The following is a 24,445-nucleotide window of genomic DNA, read 5'->3' as shown; positions in this document are numbered from 1 at the left end:
GGGTGTGATGCTGTCTTTATGAAACTTCGGTCCATAACTGAGGTGTTTTGAGGCTGCACGGCTTCTTCTAAGCCATGTGATTTCTACACCTTCCATCCAAGCTCCTGAATATGCAGACAAACCCTCTGTATCACTGTGCTCATCTCCCCCCACTCTGCTGATGGGCTCCATTGCCGCCCACCCCACCCCACCCCACCCCACGTGCCATTTCAGACCTCAGTGCCTGTGTGAACTGTTCCCACTGTCTTAAAGAAGTCTACCTTACCTCTCCCCCTACCTGCACCCTCATCTGACTAACATCTATTTATCCTGTAAGACTGAGCTCAGTTGCCACGTCCCTTAGGAATTCAGCCCTGGCCTTCTTCAGCTGTCTCCATCATAGCTCACCCCCTGGTGAGTATAAGCCCCTGGAGGGCAAGGTTTGTAACTTTGGATCCCAGGGACCCAGTGGGGAACGTGACCCTTGGTGTGCATAATTTGATGTCTGTGAAGCTAAACCCAGCTATTCAGTTTCACTGTTCAATTTCTAACATGACTGCCTGTCAACAAGTGTGGTGTTTTTTTCTTACACTGAGAAAGATGATGAGGAAAAGAACTTTTCTAGGGCACTCTGATAAGAATCTCTGAGCGACTGTAGGGGACTTGGCTTTTTGTTTTGTTTTACTTAGACGGGCAGATTCGGAAATTAAGATCTGTATTAATATCATACAGAGAGGAAACAGGCTCAAAAACACCTTAAGCAGCTTATCCAGGGTCCCTTAGCCAACATGCCGTCTGGACGCCTATTTCCAAGCCCACCTAGTTCCTATAACACCTTGCTGTCCCACTTTTTAAACTTCTGTGCATGTTTAAAATTTTAGAAGGTAAGCAGTATTAAACACCTTTTAGAAATCAGACATTGCTTCTAAAACCAAATTTGAGATTCCCTGGTATAATATACACATCGTATTCTCCTACAGTTCTAAGACCAAAGCGGATTGAGTAGATTGTTCACCACATAACCTACAGAAGTGGGACCAATTTAGTATGTGACTGGTGTAAAGCAGTTTTCAATCTTCTGCATCCAATGTATAAATTTTACTTCAGTTCATTGTATTGCCATGAGCATAACCAAAATATTTTTAAATGTTTAAATGGATTTTCGTTCCAGTATCAGTTGGTTTTATACATTCTCAGTGAGAAATGGGCTAGAATAGGAAAGTGACATTTTGGGGATGTGGGTAATATTACATAGAGCAGTTTCAGGAGTGTTTATGGTGTTGTGTTGTTTTAATGCTTTCCAAAAATGTAATTTGATGATTAGTTTTATTCAGAAATAAGTTGTGCGTAATCTCTAGCTGATGTCAATTCTCTTTCAGGTGACTTTTCAGATCACCCCTCCGTGTGCCAGCGAAAGGCAGTATGAGCGTTTCGGACGGTGCTGTGCCAAATGTGAACCAGGTTTGTACTTCTGAGCTACCTTTCACTGTCCCTCAAATGTGGGTAGAGCTTTGGGTTTTTTGAGGTTTTTTTTGTTTTCAACCTAAGAAATGATTTCTATCTGCCAGATGAGAAAAGAAATTGGATGAACTTTTTATGGTAGTGGCGGGTGGTCATGTGTGTCTGAAGACAAAAACCTTTCTCTCAGTAGATAGAATCACTTAAAAATCAAAAGTAATTTCGGAAACTGGTGCTTCATTTATGCTGGAACACCGTTTTCCAAAACACACTTCCCTGAGAAGGCAAGAAGGCTTTTAAAAGCATATTTTAGCATTTTGTGATTCAAGCTCTCAAAATATGAAATGCAACTCTTATTTAAAAGTGTTCTCACAGAAAAAAGTTTGGAAGGGTTAACTATGCTGGAATTGTTGCTGCTGAAAGTTGCCTAAACCCTGTTATACCTTCTCCCCACACACCTGCCGAGGGGCGGAAGGTAGACTGGTTACCACCGCTTCCCCAAAGTTGTTCTGCCAGAATGTGGCCACGTATCTACAGGCCCAGTGAGGTCTCACGCCCATGGGGTCCTCACTCACTCACTGTTCCGGGGGAGGGGGAGTGTATCTTTCAGGAAAAGGTGGTTACCTTATAACAAGACCCTTTAGATATTTCAAATATTTCTTGGATGTGCAGAGCCACATCCCAGGGTGTGTGTGTGTGTGTGTGTGTGTGTGTGTGTGTATGCATGCATGTGTGCACACGTAGGACTCCCTGGTCAAAGTAACTTTGCGGTGAGCCCACAGTGTACGCAGGATAGAAAAAGTTAACTATGCAGATTATCAGTGAGGGGGCTTTGAAGATGGGAGGGGAGAGGTGACATGCAGCCCCAGTTGCTTAGCCCCCCAGGGAACCTCTGAAGTTCTGCAGGCACCAGTTTGAAAACCATCATTTTTTTCCCTCAGTCAGCAGAGGTTTGGGGTAGAAAGGGTGATCTTTCGCTTAGAAGAACTGAACAACTGGGCACAGCAGACACAGGAGAGGCTATTTTAGCCGGCTGCCAGGTCTGAGGCGCCCATCCCTGTGAGATGTGGCCTTGTCTTGTGTATCACACCGTCTTGGGGGCACTTCCTGGGATTGTGGTCCAATAGGTTGGTGCATTTTTGTTGTTTAGTTTTTTGGGTCCTTTTGATTGGTGCATTTCCCTTCTCATTTAAGGAAAGTACATGTCGTCCAAGTGCACTGCTACCTCTGAAAGCATCTGTCTGCCCTGTGGTCCGGATGAGTACCTAGACACCTGGAATGAAGAAGATAAATGCTTGCTGCATAAAGTGTGCGATACAGGTGAGTCATTCACGTCCGTGGGAAGCGTGGAGCAGCGGTATTTTTAGATACAGCAGTGCTTCTCTTTTGGGGGGCTTGAGAAGAAGTCTTGGCCACTGACCACCAAAGGATGTGGTTCGGATCCCAGAAGCAATGTGTTAAAATCCTTCATTGAGAACTTTTGTACTGAAATGTTTGTGTGGCAGTTTAATCGTGGAACACATTTTACAGTTGACAAAGTATTTCCAAAAGGTTTCCATGCAGGTTGTTTATTTAATCCTCACTGCAACCCTCAGAGGTAGCCACAGTGATCCCATTTTAAAGATGAAGAAACTGAGACTAAGAGAGGTTGAATGACTTCTCCAAGAAGCAGGACTCAAAGCCAGATCTTCTGACTCTCAAGTCTGTTTCCCAAACCATAACTGTTTTATTAACTCGACAGTTTAAGCTCCTAATCACAGTGCAATAGATTTTTTTTGCCTCCAGTTTTTAAATATTATAGCTTATTTGTAGGAATCCGGATCAAAGTATGTCTCTTATGTCTAGAGGTGCTTTTTCCTCTCTTTTCTCCTCTTCCATCCAGTTGACCTGTGGAGGAAACTTTATTGCTAGTCCCGTGGAGTTTCCTCGTCTGATTTTGGTGTCACTTAATGTACTCTTCCATCTCCGTGGTTGTTAAATCTAGAAGTCCGATCAGATTCTGGTTTATTTTTTGTTTTGTTTTGTTTCTGGCAAAACTCCCTCGTAGTTGGCATAATGTAGTTGTGTCAGGAATCCTATCATGGCTGCTTTTCTCTCTTTTTGTGATATTAGCAGCTGTTAATCGTCATGGCCTTCATCCATTTTCATTAGGGGCAGCAGCGAGCTTGACGGTCCACTTCTGTCTTTCCTTCTTCATTCCTTAGCTGGAAAGTTTTATAAAGAGAAACTTACCTCATCAACTATTTGTGACCTTGCAGTACAGTATATACAGGAAAGGCTGAATAAATGCTTATAACTTTGTTTACCACTCTTCCAAATAATGACTTGCTCACCAAGCTTTCTGCAAAGGACTTGTGTGAGTATTATGAACTCATGAATTTAGACGTATTTGAGGTGTTTCAGTCAATTGCAGTTACTAGTTTTACTGGTGCTCAGGTTGTCCCACCTCCTCCAGGTGGCCCCCTGTTTGACACAATCCCAGGTGTCTCTGAGAGCTCCCTTGCTTCCAGTCTCTACTTGGACATTTCCTGTCCTCACCTGGAACCAGGCATTTCTCCAGGATTCCCGATCACCTTTAGTGAAACATCTTATTTAATGACCCCCATCTGTGAGCAAGGAGGCTCATTGCTACTGGATTGATCCTTATTTATAGGGGTTTTTTCCCCCCCAGTCGGCAGAACTAGGAAGTAAGTTGTGTTTTTTTTTTGTTTTTTTTTTTTTAACATCATAATTTTTCTAATGTGTTGGAGGCAGCTAGCAGATTTTGGTCGGAGAAGGTAACATGGAAACTCCACTGAGCAGAAGCATCTGATCAAGTCTTTTTTTTCTTGCTTTCGCACTGCTTAGCAATGACCATGACTCATGGCTGTCTCTTGGAAATAAAGATTCATTCTGTCTACTGCCAAAATTGGTTAAACTGCAAACCCCGGTACATTAAGATATTTTAAAATATGCCAAAATTGTTGATTACCACGCGGGCTTACATTCACTTGCATTTAGTAGAATACTGGGATGAGAATTTTCTAAGGAAGTGACAGTATCCACGCGGGTTCCAGGCATTATGTGCATGTTTATGTGTTTTGGTCTTGGTGTTGCTGACCAGGGCCTTGGAGAGGGAGCACAGAAGGAAAGGGAGATTTCTCCAGGGTCACCATGCTCAGCCCGAAAAAGGTGGGAATAAGAAATGTCCCTCCCAGCTGGCTGTCACTTAAGATGGTGAAGGATGAAACAGGTTTCTGGTTGGGTGGCTTAAACAACAAACATTTACGTGTCAGAGTGCTGGAGTCTAAAAGTCCGAAGTCGGGGGCCAGCCCACCGGGTTCTGGTGAGGGCCCTACCTGGTTTCAAGGCAGACGCTTTCTTGCTGTGTCCTCACGTCACAGAGAACAGAGAGAGGAAGCAAGTTCTCCACTGTCTCCTCTTCCAAGGGCACTCATCCCATTCATGAGCACTCTAACCTCATGACCTAATCACCTCCCAAAGGCCCCACCTCCTAATACCACCACCTTGAGGGTTAGGAGTTCAATGTAGGAATCTGGAGGGGACAAACACCAGTCCATAACAAACTATAAGTATTCAGGAATATGAACTATAAGGGCCATTTGGACAATCCCTGTGAGAAGGGCCCTAGACGGGTAGAAGTTCTGTTTTAAATAATGTTATTGAGTGCTTGCTTCGGCAGCACATATACTAATATAATGTTATTGTGTCGTATCGTGTATGTGTGTGTGCGCAGGCATGTGCATGTGTGCATGCATGTGTGTGTGTGCGCATGCGTGTGCATGTGCGTGTGCAGTTGATTCTCGTTATTCGCAGTAGTTATGTTTTGTAAAGTCACCACAAACACTGAACTAGCAAGTACGAACCATTGCTCCTAAGAGAAATGCAGGTTCCTACGAGCCTCTTCTCACAACCTTTTTGTCAGCCGATCAACACATAACCTTGTGTCTGTTTAAGGACACCTTATTTAATAAATATTTTGATTCGTTAGCACTGAACTCACAACAGTAGCCTTGTAACTCTTGCCTGAACGAAGTACATCTAACACAGGTATTTTCTCCATAAGACACGTCACAGCCGTCTTGGGCTTAAAAGCTCTAGATAGCACTTAAGCACTGTGCTTGCAGGCCGTTTTAAACTGAAATCACCAACAAAAAGTACAAAAATAGACCATTAAATAGACCACACAGAGGACACGTCTTTCCATTGTGAGAGCTGAAACAAGAAGACGGAACGTGTCACCTCGTTGTCCGTCAACCAGGAACATGCATGTCAAGTGAGTGGCTCAAAATTTTCACTGTTCTGCATGTATCTAAGAATGGCTTTCTCACATGTGTCTGAGAGTGACTGCAGAAATGCCAAGAGTATTGGTTTGCGGGCTACACTGAAGTTTTAGCAAGTAAATGAAATTGCAAATATGAATCAGTGTCTGAGCATTTACCTGTAAGGCACAAAAGCTGGAAAGGGCCAGGAAATTTGGGATAAGAGGAGAGCACTTTGCTATGTGCTGTGAGAAAAGAGACAAGCATGTTATCCTAAGTATCTGGGGAGAGATGAACTTCCAAGTATGTCTTCAGACCTGACCTCCGTACTTTGTCCACTCATCTAATGACACAGCGACCCGTTTCGTGGACTGAGAAGTGATGTGGCCCCGTGGGATTCCAGGAGGAATCCGCAGTCTCCAGAAACCCCATTCTCTTAGGTCCTATCTAGCATTCCTGTTAAGATGAACACAGTTGCATTTACTAAACATCAAGAATCTGTGACGTCTCTTTTGCATTAGGCACAATAGTCAGTGATCATACCCCCAAGCCCAGTCCTTAATCTTCTTGCTAACGCGAAAATTGACTTTGAAAAACACACACAAGAATGTAGATTAAGAAGCTGTGGTACATTTATACAATGGAGTACTACGCAGCCATAAAGAAAAAAGAAATCTTATCATTTGCAACAACATGGATGGATCTAGAGAACATTATGTTAAGTGAAATAAGTCAGAAAGAGAAAGACAAGTACCATATGATCTCACTTATATGCGGAATCTAAAGAAAAGAATATGTGTATGAACTAATCAGAAACAGTTTTGGGGACACAAAAAACCGAGAGTTGTTAGATGGGGGGGGAGGGGGTTCGGGATGGGGGAAGGGTGAAGGGATTGGGGGGCGGCTGGTGACCACAGGATGGCCTCAGGGTCTTTTGAGAATTACTTTGGGGAACTTATGCAATAGTGTTTGGGGATTTTGTTGGGTATCCGATGGACATGTGTCCTGTTTGGGAGACCACCTCAGGGATGCTGTGGATGCCTGATCATGGCATTGTACACCAGAGGCTGGACATTAATGAATGCCAACTATAATTTTATGTGTATAATGTGATGGCTCGGTGTGAGGTCGGGGTGGTGGTGGATGGGGGGAGGGGGGTTCACGGTGTGAGGGATGTAAAAATAAAATAAAATAAAACTAAAAAACACACACACACACACACACACACACACACAAGACTCTCTAATTGTTGAGAGAGAAGAAAACCCACTGGGATGTTTTAGTGCCAGCACAGGAAGCGCGAGAGGGAATCTGGAGGAGCCAGGGTCCGGGGGGAGGCCCGCTCTGGATCTGGGCGCTTCGGGGGCCGGCGTTGGGGAGGCGGGAGGTGGCCTCCCCGCGCGTCCTCGCGCTGCCTCGCCGCCCTGTCTGTCTCCCCGCAGGCAAGGCCCTGGTGGCCGTGGAGCCCGGCAACCGGACAGCCCCGCGGCGCTGCGCCTGCACAGCCGGCTACCACTGGAGCGCCGACTGCGAGTGCTGCCGCCGCAACGCCGAGTGCGCGCCGGGCTTCGGCGCCCAGCACCCCGGTACGCGTCCGCCCTGACCGAGTCGTGCGCCCCCCCGAGGCCACGGCCGGCTTTGCGCGGGCGGCCCTGCGCCCTTCTGCCCCGGGGGCCACGTGGCACCGGAGGAGCTGGAGGGGCCCCTGGGATGGAGCTCAGGTTAGGTTCTCCCGCGGGCAGGTGAGCGCTGGGCTCCTCCAGCTGTGCAGCTTCAGGCCCCTCCCCCCTTGGGAGGGAACCCGAGGATGCAGGGGTCCTCAAACTTGTGGTAAACGTGCCCCTCCCCCTTTAGCACGCTTGGGAAAATCCGTGCACCCCCTTGCATGTTTTCAGTGGGGTGGAAACACCATACCAATTTGCTACCCATCGTTATCCATTTAAAAATCGCAGTAATCGGCCTTCACCGTTGGAAATGTTATATAGTTCTTTTCTCTCCTTTGGTGTGCATCCATTTCACCTTCCCGCAGAATTTTATCCTCGTGTATTTTTGTGCTTGAAGGATTTTGACTAATCGCCATTGAATACTCTTTCACATCAAAAAAATAGGCACCTCGTTGAAATCTTAAGTTTTAAAAATTTCCGGTGACTCAGCGTTCTCAGGGTGGAAAGCACTGCTTCTGGAATACGTTGTTACTACAGTCAGTATACAATAGGTCGAAATTAATATATTTTGCTATACACACATAATTATAAAAGTAAAAGCTTTCTGAACTTCATAGTGATTGGAGCTTTTTCCAGTTAGTTAATATAGTCATGATTGAATATTACTTATTGCTAAAATGCAACCGAATTCAGCATTAATTCTTTTTCTGCTACGTACTGAGAAAGTTGTTCACCTAAATAACTAAATGGCTAAGGAAGAACTTTTGTTATTGGAGAGCCACTCAGGTCTTTCAGCATCTTCTAAGTTTTTACGGCTGGAATGACTTAGTGGTGGGACACGAAAGTTGTTTTTAATGATCTCTCAGTTGAGAACTAAACGAGCCCTTCAACTTTGGCGAAAGGAAAGCAATAGAAATCTTTTTGACTCGGAAAAGTGTTTCTTAGAGTCATTTACTTCTAGGAAGTAGACCAAGAAGCTTAAGTGATTATTTATACCTGTTAATCTTTCCCTTAGAGGTAGTTTGTTTTAACCCAGAATATTTTGACGGGATTAGGAGAATGAATATATTATTCATCTCAATTCATATTGAGGGAAATGTCCATCACAGAACCTAACTGAGACGGTCAGTCCTGATTTTCAAATGGATCAACTAAACCAGATGAGCTTTCTCTTAGAAAAAGTCTCAGTTGGTTTTTTTTTCAATTATTAAAATAAATCTCCCTATGACAGCCAGCTCCCTTCTGAATTCAGAATCTCAAACAGACAAGGCCCAGAGCCTTTCCAAAAGTTTGTCACCTGCATGAGAAAAGGTGCTGCCACCTCTTCTGCTTCTTTTCTGGTCAGTGCCCTCTCTGTCCTGCTTCTTTGAGAATGGTGCATTTTTTTGGGGAGGGGGCAGTAGGTGGAGGATAGAGGGAGTGATATGGATGAAGGAAAACTTCACCCCTGCTACCTTGCGCTATACAGTTGACTTTTGAACAAGACGGGTTTGAAGTGCGTGGGTCCACTTACGCTTGGACTTTTAAAAACTTTGCAGTATCAATAAATACAATACAGTATTTTCTCTCATGATTTTCTTAGTAACATTTTTTTCTCTAACTTACTTTATTGTAAGAATATGTTTAGTATATAAATATAACATAGTATATACGTATAACATACAAAGTAGGTGTTAATAAGACTACGTTATCAGTAAGGCTTCTGATCAACAGTAGACTATTAGTTGTTAAGTTTGAGGGCAGTCAAAAGTTATATGTGGCTTTCCACTGCACAGGGGGTGGAAACCTCTAAGCCCCACATTGTTCAAGGTTAACTGTATTTGAGTTCAGAACAACTCAAATCTGTCCCAGGTACCTCATTTCTGTTGTTGCACTTTGGCCCTTAATAGGTAGGCAGGGAAAGACCGAAGCTCAGCGTATGGAGTTAGCGCCCTTTGAGCTCTGCTGCCTGGTAGGCCTATAGGAGGTCTCTTTGCTTTTAAGGGTTACTCTAGAGTGTGTTTATCTTTTTAAAAGCTGTTTGAATTAATGTGAGTGACTAGATGTCAACTAAGCTTTTGTTAATATCATTTCAAGGCAAAACAAATTGCTAGATTAAGGGGGGGTGACCCTATTAATTGAGGCAATTGCAGAAATCAAGAATGTACTTCCCACTTGACTCTGGACAAAGAACATGTAATTCCTTATTTTGGTGTTTTATTTATGAAAATAAATCACAGAAGTACAACTCATTTCAAGAGTAATTTGTGGCTTTGGGGCAAGCCAATTGCCTGCTCATGATATCATATGGTAGCCAATGTTCTTTATCGGAATTACCAAAGGGCCAGCACGTGTCAATAGCAATAAAGGTAATAGACATAGGAAATCGGAGACATTTCCTGTATTGATAATGTAATTTATGAGGAATATGAGAGTTGAAGAAAGCTTACTACCCAGGATCAATTCCTGCTTTCAGGGCTGTGGCTTAAGGCAGGGGTCCAAAAATCCATTCCACCACTTGTGTTTGTATAAATAGAGTTTTATTGGAACACAGCCACAGCCATTTTTTTAAAAACATATTATCTATGACTCCTTTCATGCTACAAGTATTTGTAGCAGAGACCAGAAGGCCTGCAAAGGATATTTACTGTATGGCAGTTTATAGAAAAAGATCTGTAGGGTCCGTCTGCGCTCTTTCTTTCTTTTTCGTTTCTTTTCTTTTACCTTTCTTCCTTCAGAAAACTACTGTTGTCAGTCCCATACTTGGACTACTGAGATTTAAGCTTATCAGAAGGGCTCAGGACGAGAGGTTTCCCTTAACAGCAGTAAAGGGGTTTCCCTGCTCTGTAGATGAAGGTTGAGGGAAGCCCAAAAGGCTGAAAGTGGGGAGCAGACAGGTGCCTGGCTAAAGCAAGTCCAACAGCAGGCTCCCTGGCTAGGAATCAAAGTATCGATGACCAGGACGGTCGCTCTGAACAGCAAAGGGTCAGTACCTGACTTGGATACAGGCATTAGTGGCCCGACACCGAGCCAGTTACCTTCCTGAACATAACTCTGTACCTACTGCTGGGGATATGGGCCCTCTCCAGCCTGTGGGGTGTGAGCAAGCAGCCGCAGGTGGCAAGGGCAGGGAGAGATGGGGAGGGAAGAGGGAAGGAGACAGCTCCTGCTCTCTGGGACGTCAGTCATCCTGGCCGATCTCTAAGTGTCCTTGTTTGGTGTTTGTCTGTTCTTTTTGTCCGTTTGTTTTTTTGACAGTGCAGCTCAACAAAGACACGATGTGCACGCCCTGCCTTGTAGGCTATTTCTCGGATACCTTTTCTTCCACAGAAAAATGCAAACCCTGGACCAAGTAAGTGACCACAAAGCAGCCAAGAGAGTTTGTTGACTTTAAACAACTCAAACTCCACTGTCTCGTCTGGGTTGAAAGCAGACTGATTCAGTTTGGTGAGGCTTCCTCTTGAAGCCATGTTCAAAATGAAGAAGTTCTGTCCATTCAGTGTGGGCAAAATACACCAAACCAACCCACCCTTCCACCTGAGGTGTGGCAGGAACTGTGTGTTACCGTTTTAGATTCAGTTTGACTCAATCTTTGTCTTATAGTTACAACTCCTTTTTTTCATTTTTTTTCTAACCTTATTTAGTTGAAAATGATTGATGATATTTGTTATCTTTCACTCACCACTTTTTCCAGCTTCTCAACACCACTGGTTTATTTGCCCACAGGTGCGTGTGTGTGTGTTTGTGTGTGTTGTGTATGTGCATAAAGAAGCCTCCTGTTTTTATAAATGTCGGCATACTGGCAACACTTTGGTTGTTTTTTTCATATAGCATCTTGAAGGAATCATTCCGTACTAGTTCACTTACATCTTCAGGGCTTTTGATAGCTATGTAGTATTTCATTGGAGAGATCTACCATAATCAATTTAATAAGTTTCCTATTAATGGTCAGCTAGGTTGTTTCCATTCTTTTGCAGTAATTAAAATTTTTGAATGAGTCACCTCATGCATGTACTATTTTACACTTATGTTAGTGTATCTATAGTGGAACCCTGTGTCCTTTCATTGCATGCTTGTTGTTGAATACTAATACTCAGTATAATGATTCTTTCGGTTCCCAATATTTTAATTTTCATTAAATATTTGTTTTCTGATCCACTTATCCAAGTTTTACGCTGAAAAGATTTTCTGTGTTTTCAACTTAAAAAGAGCATTCATCAAAAATGTATCACTTCACCATGGCAATTGAAGCATTTAAAATCTCCTTTACTGAAGACAACAATCTACTCTCTTTCGTACCGTATTCTTGGAGTCGTTTTTAGAGAACATTGGCGATGGTTGCTTTTATTTATTCATTTCTCCACCTGTATGATGTGTGGACAGGCCCTGGGGATCTACATGTCCAGGAAGTCCTGGGTTCCCCTCCTGAAGGAACTAGCAAACTAGTGGAGCAAATAAAGCCTTTTATAGCATTTTTTAAAAAAAGAATATAAAACCAAGCACTTAACTACCTTTCTCCCACAGCTGTACCATTCTTGGAGAGACGGAAGCTCGTCACGGGACTGATAAATCGGATGTGGTTTGTAGTTCTTCTCTGCCATCTACAAAACTGCCAAATGGTATGTTTTTTTAAACAGAGAAGGTGGCCTGGTAGACATGCCCCTGTCTAGTCAGCTCTTCTTAATTTCCCTCAAATTACATGCTGTATCTGGAGGGTTCATTGTTCCTTTTTCATTTCATCCCCTCCATGGCCAGTCTAGTATTTCATTTTGATTATTATTTTAATTCCAGATATGTTGTTTACTTGATAATTTTCTACTCTGGAATGGATAACTAATAGTATATTTATAAGTACAAAAAAAAAAAGAAGAAGATTGAGCTACACATAAATTAAAATGCTCAAATATGGTAGGATGGTGGTCACAGTAGGGATGTGGGAGATTTTGGTGACCAACCAAAGTTAGCCACTTGTTAGAATATGGCTGTCATGATTTATGGACATTTTGTAGGTTAAGTTAACCTCAAATATAGTGTCAAAGATCGACAGAAGGTTGACAGTTAATGGTGGATGCTGGTTATCCTGGTGAGTAAGATAGTGTGGAGCTGGGTCCAGCTGTCACAGTGCAAGAGATGACGTAAGTGTCAAGAGGACGTTTCTAATGAGGCAAGAGAACCTGGGCCACAGAACAATGGAGCTGATGAACATTGACTAAGAAAATCAGAGGCTTAAGAGTTGACATTTTGGGAAACAGGAGGACATCGCAGAATTCCGGATATGGAATTACAGAGTCAGAGCAGCATTTTACAAAGAGCAATTTGAAGACAATGTCAAAAATAACTGAGGGAATAAAAAAGTTATTTTAAAAAAGTGAGAAGGAGAAGAAAGGCAGAGGCCCAGAAACCAGGTCACATAAACCAAGAGTTTATAATATAAACGTTCTAGCAATAGAAGTGATTGAGGGGGAATGAAAAAAAAAAAAAGGCTGAGTCCACATTGTGTTGTAGGAGAAATACCTGAAACACTTTGCAGGATGGCTGTGGTTCTGTTCTCATGACCAGCAAACCCCCGATACCATGTCGTTATTTGGAAAGACGTGTGATAAGGGGTTTCCTTTTGCCTCAGAAGCCATCCACCTAGAGAGACTGAGGTGTTCTGTAGGTAAGCAAAGATGGCACTGAGGGCATGGTAAACATGACTTGAGCTGTTGGAAAGTAGAATCATTTCAAGATGGTCCTGGGCTCGCCTCACTCAGGGTCATGCCAGACAGCAGGCCTGGGCCGTGTTGTGGACTCGCCCCTTCAGGGGGAAGCCCTCTGTGACAAACCTACAGTCAGGGTCGAGGACCTTGGTACATCTCCATCCCGGCTTGCTTGATTTGGGGGTTTGAGTTCAAGGGTTTGGTCTGCAAATTTAGAGACTAAAGTTAAACAACCTTTAATACTGTTTTTCTCATTTTCTTCCAATATAGAGCCCCAGATTTATTTGCCCAGTCTGATTATCCTGCTTCTCTTCATATCTGTGGCATTAGTTGCTGCTGTCATCCTTGGTGTTTACTATAGGAAAAAAGGGAAAACACTAACAGGTATGATGTCTATGGTGGGTTTTGCAAATGAATCTTCAAGAAAATAGACACATTTCTAGTTACAGACTTTGGAAGAAGCGTGTAATACCCACCAACTATCTCTGGACATCTGCTTAAAATAAGTGCCTTGAGGTGGTTGTGCTTCAACTAAGGTGAAACACCCTTGATACCTAATTCATTGTTCTCTGGTAAAACAAACAAAGCCAACTGTGCCGACTTCTGTATAAGCTAACAAAAATATTCTGGGGTCAGGAAACCGGTGACTCCTAAACGATGTGTTTATGTTGTGTAGATTATGCCGTGTCAGATGTACACCGGTTGCATTTATCCTAGAATACAAACATTTTTAATGTGTCTGGTAAAAACAGAGACAATATGTTCAGGTCCATGGTAGAGGGAAAGTTTTGATTGGGGTGTTACCTTGAAATATGAATCCAAAATTGTGAAAACAAGTTATCTTACGTTCAGTAAAATTTAGGTGCTCATTTTGAGAATGAATAATCAGGTGTTATCTTGTTTGTTGCAAATAATTTTTGCACAAAAAATTGTTTCATAGGGTCTTTTTATATCACATCATGTTTTACTTTTATACTGTAAAGCTAAAAAGGTATAATTTTTAAGAAACGATGCAAGGCTTCATTCAGTTTCCTAAAGATAGGTCTTAATGTTTTGATAGTCACTTCATTCTCTTTTGAGAATTCTCTGTTGTCCCACTGAATCTTCTTCCATTTTCAGTTGCTCACTTGTTTATCTCGTCCACCTCTGCTTTGCTGGGATTCAGTCAGTTCTCCTGCATCACATCTATGGGCTTCAGGAAACCCTGCGTATCTTGCTACTTCTATTAATGTTACATTATCTCATGTAACTCTGGGCAATGAAACAATTAAAGAGGGAAGATGGTGATTGTAGAGGCCAGTGTGTTAAGCAGAGAGCAATGTTAAAGCAATTTTTTAAAGTCTATTCGTTATTGAGTATTTTTATTTAAAGCAACTGAGATCATTTTAACTGGGGATTTGAATAATGCATTTTCAGATGGTGCAGATTGCTCGTATAGTCATGTTTGTATGAAATAAACAGACTTGCACTGTTTGTTCTTTAGTTTTTGACTCTGTAATCATCACTGCCGTCTTGTCAGTGAGGACCATGGGCCTGGCAGTTAGTGAATCGGATTTATGACTGTTAGCTTTCTCTTCATCCCTTCATACAACATGTGCTTACTGACCACCAGTGGCACTGGGTCTTAATACTGGGCAACGCAAGGCGGTGAGTGCCCCCATGGAAGAAGTGTCCCAGGGGGCAAGGCAAGGCAAGTGTCAGGCCCACAGAGTGAGGCTGAGTGCCGAGAGGAAGGTGCACAGCTGCAGGTGAGCAGAGGACAGGTGTGTCTGCCCAGCCTTGGGGTCGGCCAGGGCCTCCCACAGAAGGAGACAGGGGAGCTGGGTTCCGAAAGACATACTGGAATTAACTAGCCTCAGGGCAGTGAAGGAGACTCCGGAGCATTCCGTACAGAGATAATTTTGTGATGGAGGGAGCAGGCTGAGTTTAGGGGATTGAAGGAAGGTTAGCGCAGTTGGAGCAGAAAGAGGTAACCATGGGAGATAAAACTGGAGAGGATGGCATGGTCAGATGACGCAGTCCAGTAGGCCTTGCTAAGGAATTTACTCCTTCTCCTTAGCAAAGACAATATAAATTTATAGATTTTTTTTTTTAACTCATGGATTTCACTTCTTTAAGTTTCATTAGTTCTATTTTAAAAAGTTAATGGAGTTATACTTTGTATATACCATAGACATATTTTTCTTTCTTCTGAGAAGCAGCATAGTAGAAAGGGATCTGGGGCCCCCTGGGTCTCAGTGGGGTCTGACGTGGCCTCTGGGATGCACTTGATTTTCAGTGCACATAGATTTGAGCTAGTTTACCGGAAAGTCAGCCTTCGTTCCCCTACAATGCCCAGCCTAGACCCTTGGAGCCAAAGAAAAATTGCTAAAGGAATGAAAATGCCTGTCGTCCTATCAGCAGCTCTGACAGCCCTCAGACATGCTCGTAGGTACTCAGGACACATTTGTGGGAAAAGGAGCATTTTCCTTTACACGGATCAGAGAGGTCTATTTTTGCTAAGATGCCTTCACAGTCTTTTAGTTGCTCCGTTATCTTCTGAATGTTTTCATTCTCAGGAACTCTTCCCTGAAAGGCCTGCAGAGGATTATGTTTAAAGATAATATTGAACTGACATAGTGGTCGGTGATACTGGATTAAAAATGGGAAATCATAATAATACGAAGCCCTTATCCTTGCTTTGTTTTTCTAGCTAATTTGTGGCACTGGGTCAACGAGGCGTGCGGCCGCCTAGGTGGAAATAAGGTAAATTGAAACGTCTGAAGTGCCTGCTTGAAGTACTTTGAACAATTAGGCTGATATAGTTATTAGTCAGATATAATTATGAGTCAGCTATTGAGACTCATTGTGTACGGGGTACTTCTTTGACGGGACGGAACCCCAAATCCCGGAATTGATCCCTATAGACTATTCCCCAACGCCCAGGTCAGCACTCATCCTAAATGCTGCTTTCTTTGTATTTTATTCCATTTCTGTCATCTCTGTGGACATATATTAATTATATTATTTCTTTTTTAGTGCCAATCTTGATTGCTTAGTACAGACTCTTAGAAGGAAAGAGCTTTCGTTTTCCTTTACATTGTAGTTATTTTGGTAACTTTCAATTTTGGTATAATTTCAAAATTATAGAAAAGCAGTGAGACTAGTACAAAGATCTTCTGCGTACTATATTCTCAGGCCCAACAATTGTTTCCCCTTTATCACATTGCTTTATTATTTGCTTTCTCAATGTGTGTGCATATATGCATATGTATTTTATTTTTCTTGAGCCATTTTAGAATTAATGGCAAACATTGTACTCCTACCTCAGTGTGATTTTCTTTAAGAACAAGGACATTCTCGTATATAACCATAGTTCACTTATCAAAATCAAGAAATATTATAGTAGTACAATACTATTATCCAATCCAAAGTTGATAATAAAATTTCATTAATTATCCCATCGTGTCCTTTACACCTATCCTCTTAGGTATAAGAGTATATAAATTTTAAACTATGAGCTCATACTTATTCCTTCAATTCCAATCCCAACACCACGTTCTAGTCTTTTCCTGTTTCATATTTGAATTGTCTTTTGTCCAGCCCTATGAAACCTGCCTCCTATTCTCTCAATGTATTTACTCATTTGCTCAATTCCAGAATACATAGAAAGTAGTTTCAGAATTACTAAAACATACCACAGCAAGAAACAAAACTACTAACTGGAGTTCAATATTTGTTTCGAGGTTGGTTGGTTTGTTTTTTTTAATTTGGATTGAGAATATACACTCACAGTTCGGTGTTCTAAAGCTATGTGGGTTGGCGCTTCCCCTTGCTTTAGTGTGGATACGCAACTCATTTGAAATGGAGTTAGGTTCATCCGTTTCTGGTTGTAGTCCATCTTAGGGAACTCCCCTACCCTGTAATTTTAAAGAACGCCAAGTGCCATTGTGAGTGTTGCATTGGTACTTGTTATGGTGGGAAGAATGACTATAAGCGCCATGTGTAGCAGTGTTTACCAGAACCGTGTTTTAATAGCTGAGTATTAATGCGTCTGCCTTCTGAATTTCAAGCAGCAGGAACCCTCGGGCAACAATTTCAGCAGCAGTCATGTGGAAGCCTCTAGTCAGCGTGACATTTGCGACGGTGTCTTACTGCTGACTCTGGAAGAGAAGATGTTTTCTGAAGATATGTGCTGCCCAGATGGTGGTGGTGTCTGTGGGGGTGCATGTGCCAGTGGTGGTCCCTGTGCTCAGCGAGAAGATGCCAGGATGCTTACCTGGGTCAGCGAGATCGAGGGGGACCCCTTCAAGCAGATTCCCATGGAAGACGAGTATGTGGACAGGCCCTCCCAGACCCCGAACTCTTTACTCTTCTTTGCTCAGCCTGGAAGCACTTCCACACCCCCTTTCCCTGAGCCCCTGGAGGTGGGGGAGAATGACAGTTTAAGCCAGTGCTTCACTGGGACAGAGAGCCTGGCGGATTCCAAATGCTATAACTTGGTCGAGCCCCTGTGCAGGACTGACTGGATCCCCACGTCCTCGGAAAAGTACTTGCAAAAAGAAGTGGAGGGCAGCAGTGGCCCCCACTGGGCAGCCTCCTGCACAGGCTGTGGGAACCCTCCAGGGGAGGACCGAGAGCTCCTTATGGGTTCCTCGGAAAGTGGACCCTTGCCCCAGTGTGCCTACGGCATGGGCCTCCCGCCCGAAGAAGCAGCTGATGGGGCAGAGGATGGAGGCCAGCCTGTGGACGGGGCTGACATAAGGCCTCCCAGCTCCAGCAGGGGAGGTCCTGGGTCTGGAAGCCCCTCCAGTGACCAGCCACCTGCATCTGGTAAGTGACTCCCCTGGACTGTCCCTTCTGAAAAAAAAGGCCTATTTGTGGTGCAGTGTTTGGGGGCAAGTGTCACAGACCACTTAGGGAAAAGAGAAGCTAACATAGGAAAGACTCAGTGTGCACATTTTCTCCTGCCACACTCTTTACAGGTTGGGTTTAATTCAGCCTGCAAGTTGGGTTTGTGGATTATGCCCACTGCGCTGCGACTTTATCCTCTACCCCTGGGGCTGTCTCTTCATTTCTATGTCCTCTGTCCCTTTTGCCAGTTCAGGCTTCTCTGTGATGGGATTGGACCTCAAATTCCAGCGTTGACCCCTGAAGACAAAGTCAGCACTGAGCTCAGGATTAGGTGGCATTAGCCAGGTATCCCCTCAAATTTCTGGGGTTTGTTTCTTTTAAAGCAACCTAGGCCTCAAATCACTGCCCCGTCTCCCCCTGAAAAAGCTCTTTTAAATTTCAAAAGAACAAACAAAACTGCTTCATTAGGCCTTCACTAATTTATTGAGAGTAGCTTGTTGGTTCTATACCAAATTAATGATGCCGTCAAGTGTCCTATAATGCTTTATATGAGAAGCCCCCGCTGTAACTACTGCATATGATACATTTATGGAACCGGGGGGATAATGTTACAACTTAAAATCATTATGGGGATTTATCCCCGCACCACTGCTTGAGCATGAATAGCCCATCAATGATAATATTAAAACTTTTTACGGGGAGGGTGAAATGCCCTCTATTTTATTACGAGTTATAAGGAACTGTGCCACTGATGATAAGGGCTTCCTCCGGCTGTGGAGATTATTGTGTGTGTGTGTGTGTGTGTGTGTGTGTGTGTGTGTGTGCGCGCTGGGTAGTTGGGAGACCAGGGATCTCTGAAAATCTGAAAGCTATCGATAGTCCCTCCAGAAAGAGGAATGTATGGATATATACTATTCAAGGGGCTGAGCAGAACCCTCTCCCCCTCCAAACAAAGGCCCGTTCCTGGACCACCTTTCTCCTGGGATGCTTCACTTCTTCTTGCCTGCGCCTTTGTTTAGACGGCAAATGGTGCTGGCAGCTCATTTGGAATTACTTTATAACCCAAGTAGCTAGAGCCCTGCCCTCAACACAGAGACACTGTGCTTTCTGCTGACGATGGCTCCTGGCTAATTTGGTAGAACAAAGTACTTCAGTCTGTTTTCGAAGTTTTGTGGTTTTGCTGCAGCTACACAAATTCACTGATGTGTGAATTCCATAATATCAATTCAATATCCATACGTTTGAGGATATTGTTCAAAGAACTGATGTGTTTTCCTTCAGAAGACCTCAACGTTTTTTAAGGAATTTCCATGATTAAAGGGTTAGCTGTATTGTGTGGTTTCTTTTTAGTGGTTAATTTCCTCCCTGTTGATTGTAGAGACGTGCAGAACACTAGTTTTTTGGTGCTGAGGGGAGTGGGAAAGTACACGCTCAGGGGCCATATCTTGGTAACACTGCCGTGGGCAGACTGGTTTTTCAGTTGGTGACACCAGGAAGGTGACGTTCGTCACTGTGTACAAATCATCAGCAGTTCTTGAAAGAACAGTGTTGCCCACATTTAAGGAGATACCCTTTTTCTTAGTGTCATGAAACCAAAAACCAGATCTGTGCCCTCCCGTAAAGATTTAAAACAGCGCCCTAGTCTGTTTTTCATTATCATTTATTTCTACAGCACTAAACATCTAAGCATAGAGGGAAGGAAATTTAAAAAAAAAAATGTGTCATCAAGTAAGTGGTGTTAATTTGCAAAGAGTTTATATTGCCATTTGTGTCTTGTCTGGTGCTTAGCCAGGCAAAACATCCGTAGCATGTCTGCCTGCCATGCCAGCAAGTGGGCCGAAGTCGTCTTCTCCTGAGAAGCAGTTGCCAGACTGGTTTTTGAGGCTGTGCTGTTCTCTCCATAATTACTTCTACATGAACAGGCCTTCTGGTTTCTCATCAAAATAGCACTTTCTCATTATTGCTTTTTTTAAAAAAAATTGTCATAATTTATGATCTATAAAATATGTGAAAGAGATTGGAGCTTGGGTGAAAGATAAGTGGGGGACCTAATCTTAGTTGATCTCCTAAAAGCTGTTGTGTTCTTGGGACTTGAAGGAAATGGCCTTTTTTATTGGGCATTGGATTTTGTATGTGGGTGTTTAAAAAACTTAACAACCAAACCAAGTGGTTTCTAGAGAAATGACAATAATTGGGCACTTCCTCAGTAGAAAAGAGTACCTTCTTTGCACCCAGCATCCTTTTGAAGAGAGTGATAGCCCTTCAAACAGCTCCACAAGTCAATACTTTAAAAATAATATCCACTGTAAGGCTATTTTAGCAACGTTATAACTCTTAAACAATAGTGAGAATTATTAGCAAAGACCAGTGAAGGGGGAAAACATACTTTTGGTTATGTTTGACATAACCGTGTCTTAACTTTTACATCGTACATTATTATCCTGATATCATAATGGTGGTTACCTTGGTGCAAGCCCTTTCGCTTGGCATTTAGAGAATTCTCACTATGTCTACAAAAGCATTTCATGTCAAAGAAAAAAAACAGCTGCTTATAATTAAAGTTTCTGTAGTTGGCCAGTGACTTGCTTTTCGCTCCTGAAATCACATGGTTGGATCAGCCACTTCTGAGCTGGAGAGATTTGTTTATTTACGGGTCCCATAGTGATTCTTAATGAAAACCAGCTACATATTTGTTTTCCTATCAAAACTTCGTTGAGGGTCCACTGACCCAGGGAGACTTGGAAAAGCTTGGAAAACAAGTAGGGACTGAGGTCAGGGAATGGACAACACGAAAAGAATCAATAATTTTGAGAGGGCAAGGCCTTCCGCTGCCCGCCTCTCCCTAACGTGTCGCCTGGTGCTCCTCTTCACCCACTCAGCCGTCTAAGTTTTGGGCGTTGTCAGCCCCTTTGAACGGGACCTAACACTTTCCTACTTTTGCACTGTCATGTGCTTCTCTTAGTGTGAGTCATCCTGTGTCCACATTGTCTCCTTTTCCAGAGTGCCCAGTTCTTCCTGTCCTTCGAGTCCCAGCTCACATGCTGCTTCCTAAACCAGCGGTGGCAGGTATGCTGCCTTGTGGCCGCTCTCCCCTTCTGTGCCCTTGGCAGCTCGTCACCATTCGTGTTGGAGTCTTTCTCCCTGAGCCTGACTCACTCACACCTTTATAATAACCCGTCTCTAGGCAGTTGTAGCAATCCTAGGAATTCCCGTGACCTTCACCACACCCAATCTTTCTAGTCTCTTCCAAAGGAGGCTTAGTCACAGTATATTAAGAGAATAGGTGTTTATAAGCTCATTCATTCATTCTTTCATCCACCCATCCACCTATCCACCCATCCATCCATCCATTCACCCAGTCATCAGTAAGTAGAGGAACAGGAACCGGCGCTCCCCATTTGCTCCCTAGCTCACGTTCAGCCTCCCACTTCCTCAGTCTGTTCTGGGGATGAGGGCAAGGGGGGCAAGCTCGGGATGGAACGACAGCCATTGGCTGTCCTGGGCAGACCTAGGTGTCCTGGGCAGAGGAGGCAGAGATGACAGAAGCAAAGGTGAGCTGTCCCACCCAGGTGGCACAGATCGCCAAGGCAGATACCTAGCAGCCAAGGACGCTGGAGGGTGAAGGGCACTCCCTGACCCCCTTCTCTCCCCCACCCTCAGTCTCCCATCCCTGGGTCCCATCCTCTTTTGAAGTGACTAATCTTGACCATCCATTTCCATCCTGAAAGGACAGATAAAGATTTTCCTACCCCAATTTTCTTCCCTTTTTCTCCTCTCCTCCAAGCAATAGACAGTCCTCTGTTTCTAACTTTCTTCTCTTTCCTGTTGAAATGCCATCCACTAACTTGTGCTTCACTTTTAGCTAACTATTGGATGGTCGGGCATTAGCTCATTGACTCTGTCAGTTAAAAATATTTTATAATGTGGTTATTTGGAAGTAATATTCAGCATTCATTGATGCTAAGTCAATGCATTATTTCAAAATACATGAAAAATCCATTCACTGTCTACTTTGTTTCATTTAGTTCTGCTCACCTTCTCTCTGTTCTAATGGGGCTCATTTCTGAAGAGTTTCATTCATAAGCCAATCTTAGTAATTTTCAAGCATGATTCAGAATGGAACTATTAAATACTGCTTCCTTTGTCTTATCATCATAGACCCCGTTTCTTCCAAATGCCTAAAACAGAGTTTGCATTTCCATAAAAAGAAAAATCACATGAGACTCATATGGGTTAAATATAAAATCAGTTTTTAAGAAATTCCAAAAACACCCAATGTAGTCTGGGGAGTGTGAGTATATTTGTATGTATTTTTAGTTCTCTTCCTTGGAAGAATATCTGCATGACAATTGGGTGGTGTCATTTGCTATATATATAGTTCTTGTGATTTAATATTCAGACGTTGTGCCTTTTAAACAACATAATAAGCTTTTGAAGAGTGTGCCTTACCTTGCTTGAACGTATAAAATTCTGTTGGGGATTGTGTTCTTTGAACAAAGCTGCTTCTGTCTGCCCGAGAAATAGAAATTTCATGGAGCCGCCGAGTACAGCAGGGACTTAGCAAAGTCTCTGATCACGATGGGCCACTTCATTTGGTCATTGTTTCTGTTGACTTAAACGCAATTTCTAACTCTCTCCAGTTACCTGAAAATGTTTCTAACTAGTCACATTAAATATTCATGTGAAGCCGATGAACCCATTTTAAATGTGAGAAGCTCTTCACATTTTCTAATTTACTAAATATTCTCATGTCGTTCTGGCTTTCATCATATGTTTGGGTAGCCCTCAGACAGTTCTCTCAGTCGCCTTGTGTTCAGAGATGAGTAAGGCTGTTTTGACATCCTGGTTATCTGACCGTGCCACTGTAGCTGGGACCACTGCACCACGCCCCTTCAATCAGTACCAGTGGAGTGATTTCATTTGTTTACTGTGTGTTGGAGAATCTTCACTGCACCATAGAACACGGGCAGACACAGACTTGGGAGCGTTGGCTACTCTAGCTGAGCAAGGGGTAGTGCCCTGGCCAAGCCCAGAAGGTTCCACGGGAAAGGACACAAGGGTAATGGCTACCTTGGCCTATGAGTCCCCTCATCTGCCACTTGCCTCAGGAAGTTACTGTTTTCACTTGCCGATTCTTTTTGTGAGGAAAGCTCGTTCTTTTACATGCTTCCAACGCTATCATTTTTTGCAAGTGAAATAAAGTTAAAATAAATGCCAGGGGCAGCCTTGCAGGGGAAAGCTGTCAGAAAGGCAGCTGAGGAAAGTAAGGAAGATGGGAGTGAGGGGTGCTTGCTTTGCTTGTATTCCTAGAGGCTCATGGACTAAATGCCTCAGGCCTTTTTAGAGCACCTTGGATAAGCCTCATCCATACCATCCTTTCTTTTTCATATCCCCCCCCTTACCAGCTACCAATAGGGGAGGGGTCCCACCTAACAGCAGAACTTCCTTGGCACTCAATGGCAAGAGTGACCCCTTTGGGGGCATGCATCAACTGCGGAAACCATGGCAACCACACTGAACCAGAGGCCCCACAGCACCCACCGGTCATGCGGCTCTCTGACGCAGTGACCTACTGATGGGCCATCGCAGGATCTTGCCCTCTCAGGTCAGCTTGCATGACCCTGTACAACCTTTCTTTTCTGAAAGGTAGGCAGCCAATGTTAAGGAATTCTTGCTTTTAAGCAAGGACAATTCAGGACGGAGGGATATGACAGGATAAGGATGTTGTTCATTCTAAACCTGCATCTATTCTCGGGCTACATTCGGCTGCAATGCACGGCTGACTTGCATGATGAGACATGAGACCATGGGGTTTAGTGCAGAATTATACAGATGAGTGTTCAAACCAGAGACAGTCAGAATGATGGATTATGCCAGCAAGAAAACAAAAATTGGTTAGACGTCTAGAGGAAAGTGCCCTTTCGGTCTTCAGGACATGTTAAGACGCTCCAACAAGATGAGGCTGGAAAGAGAGCATCGCTGCTCAGTATGTTTCCCAAAGCTCCACTTCCTTGGGGGTTCCGCAAGCACTAACACTACATCCTGGAGCAGGGATGCTATCTATCATCGCACCTGTGAGTAGGACTTGGCTCTTTCCCAAGCATTTTCAGGTCCATCGTCTCATTTGACCCTCATGCCATCCTCCCAGGTGTTCGTGCAGTCATTGATTCAGTCATTTAACATTGATTGTATGCCAGCTGCACCCTGCCAGGCTACAAGTCTTGAAAATTGGTGCTCATTTCATAAATGAGCAGACGGAGGTCTGGAGAGTTCTTAGGTGGTTTGTCCCGAATTCCATGGCTAGTGGGGGCTGTGCTGGGACAAGACCAGAGAGCTTTCAGACCCCTGCACTCTTCTTCCTGTACTCTGTGCCCCCCCCCCATTTCTCACCTTCCTGTACTCTGCTCTTCAGACACAGAAACGCCAGGATGACATCGACGTCATTAGATTACTTTCAGGTGAGTTGCGTTATGACAAGCCATGCAAAAAGAAGGCTATTCGTTTTCATCCTTGAAGCAACATCAGTCAGGAGAGTGGGAAAAAGCAGCAAACCTGGAATAATCTATCACAT

The 24,445-nt window shown here is 43.5% G+C and overlaps 1 protein-coding gene across 2 annotated transcripts in view; it reads left to right on the top strand.

The window, feature by feature from the left end:
* Nucleotides 1–24,445, top strand: part of TNFRSF11A (TNF receptor superfamily member 11a) — a gene marked incomplete at both ends in the record, with an annotated part of 52,162 nt that overhangs the window by 20,615 nt on the left and 7,102 nt on the right. The window contains 8 exons of one of the 2 annotated variants that reach the window (XM_081078372.1): nucleotides 1,359–1,440; nucleotides 2,632–2,757; nucleotides 7,142–7,285; nucleotides 10,601–10,694; nucleotides 11,867–11,961; nucleotides 13,312–13,425; nucleotides 15,734–15,786; nucleotides 17,094–17,853. In XM_081078372.1, the coding sequence (XP_080934498.1) occupies nucleotides 1,359–1,440; nucleotides 2,632–2,757; nucleotides 7,142–7,285; nucleotides 10,601–10,694; nucleotides 11,867–11,961; nucleotides 13,312–13,425; nucleotides 15,734–15,786; nucleotides 17,094–17,853 (1,468 nt within the window). The remainder of the gene's footprint in view (nucleotides 1–1,358; nucleotides 1,441–2,631; nucleotides 2,758–7,141; nucleotides 7,286–10,600; nucleotides 10,695–11,866; nucleotides 11,962–13,311; nucleotides 13,426–15,733; nucleotides 15,787–17,093; nucleotides 17,854–24,445) is intronic. The other variant, XM_081078373.1, reaches the window with a different exon arrangement.

This window comes from Rhinolophus hipposideros (genome assembly GCF_964194185.1).
Source record: "Rhinolophus hipposideros genome assembly, chromosome: 17".
NCBI classification, from domain to species: domain Eukaryota; kingdom Metazoa; phylum Chordata; class Mammalia; order Chiroptera; family Rhinolophidae; genus Rhinolophus; species Rhinolophus hipposideros.
The sequence above is the reverse complement of the archived record's forward strand: the minus strand, read 5'-3'. Positions and strand labels throughout refer to the sequence as shown.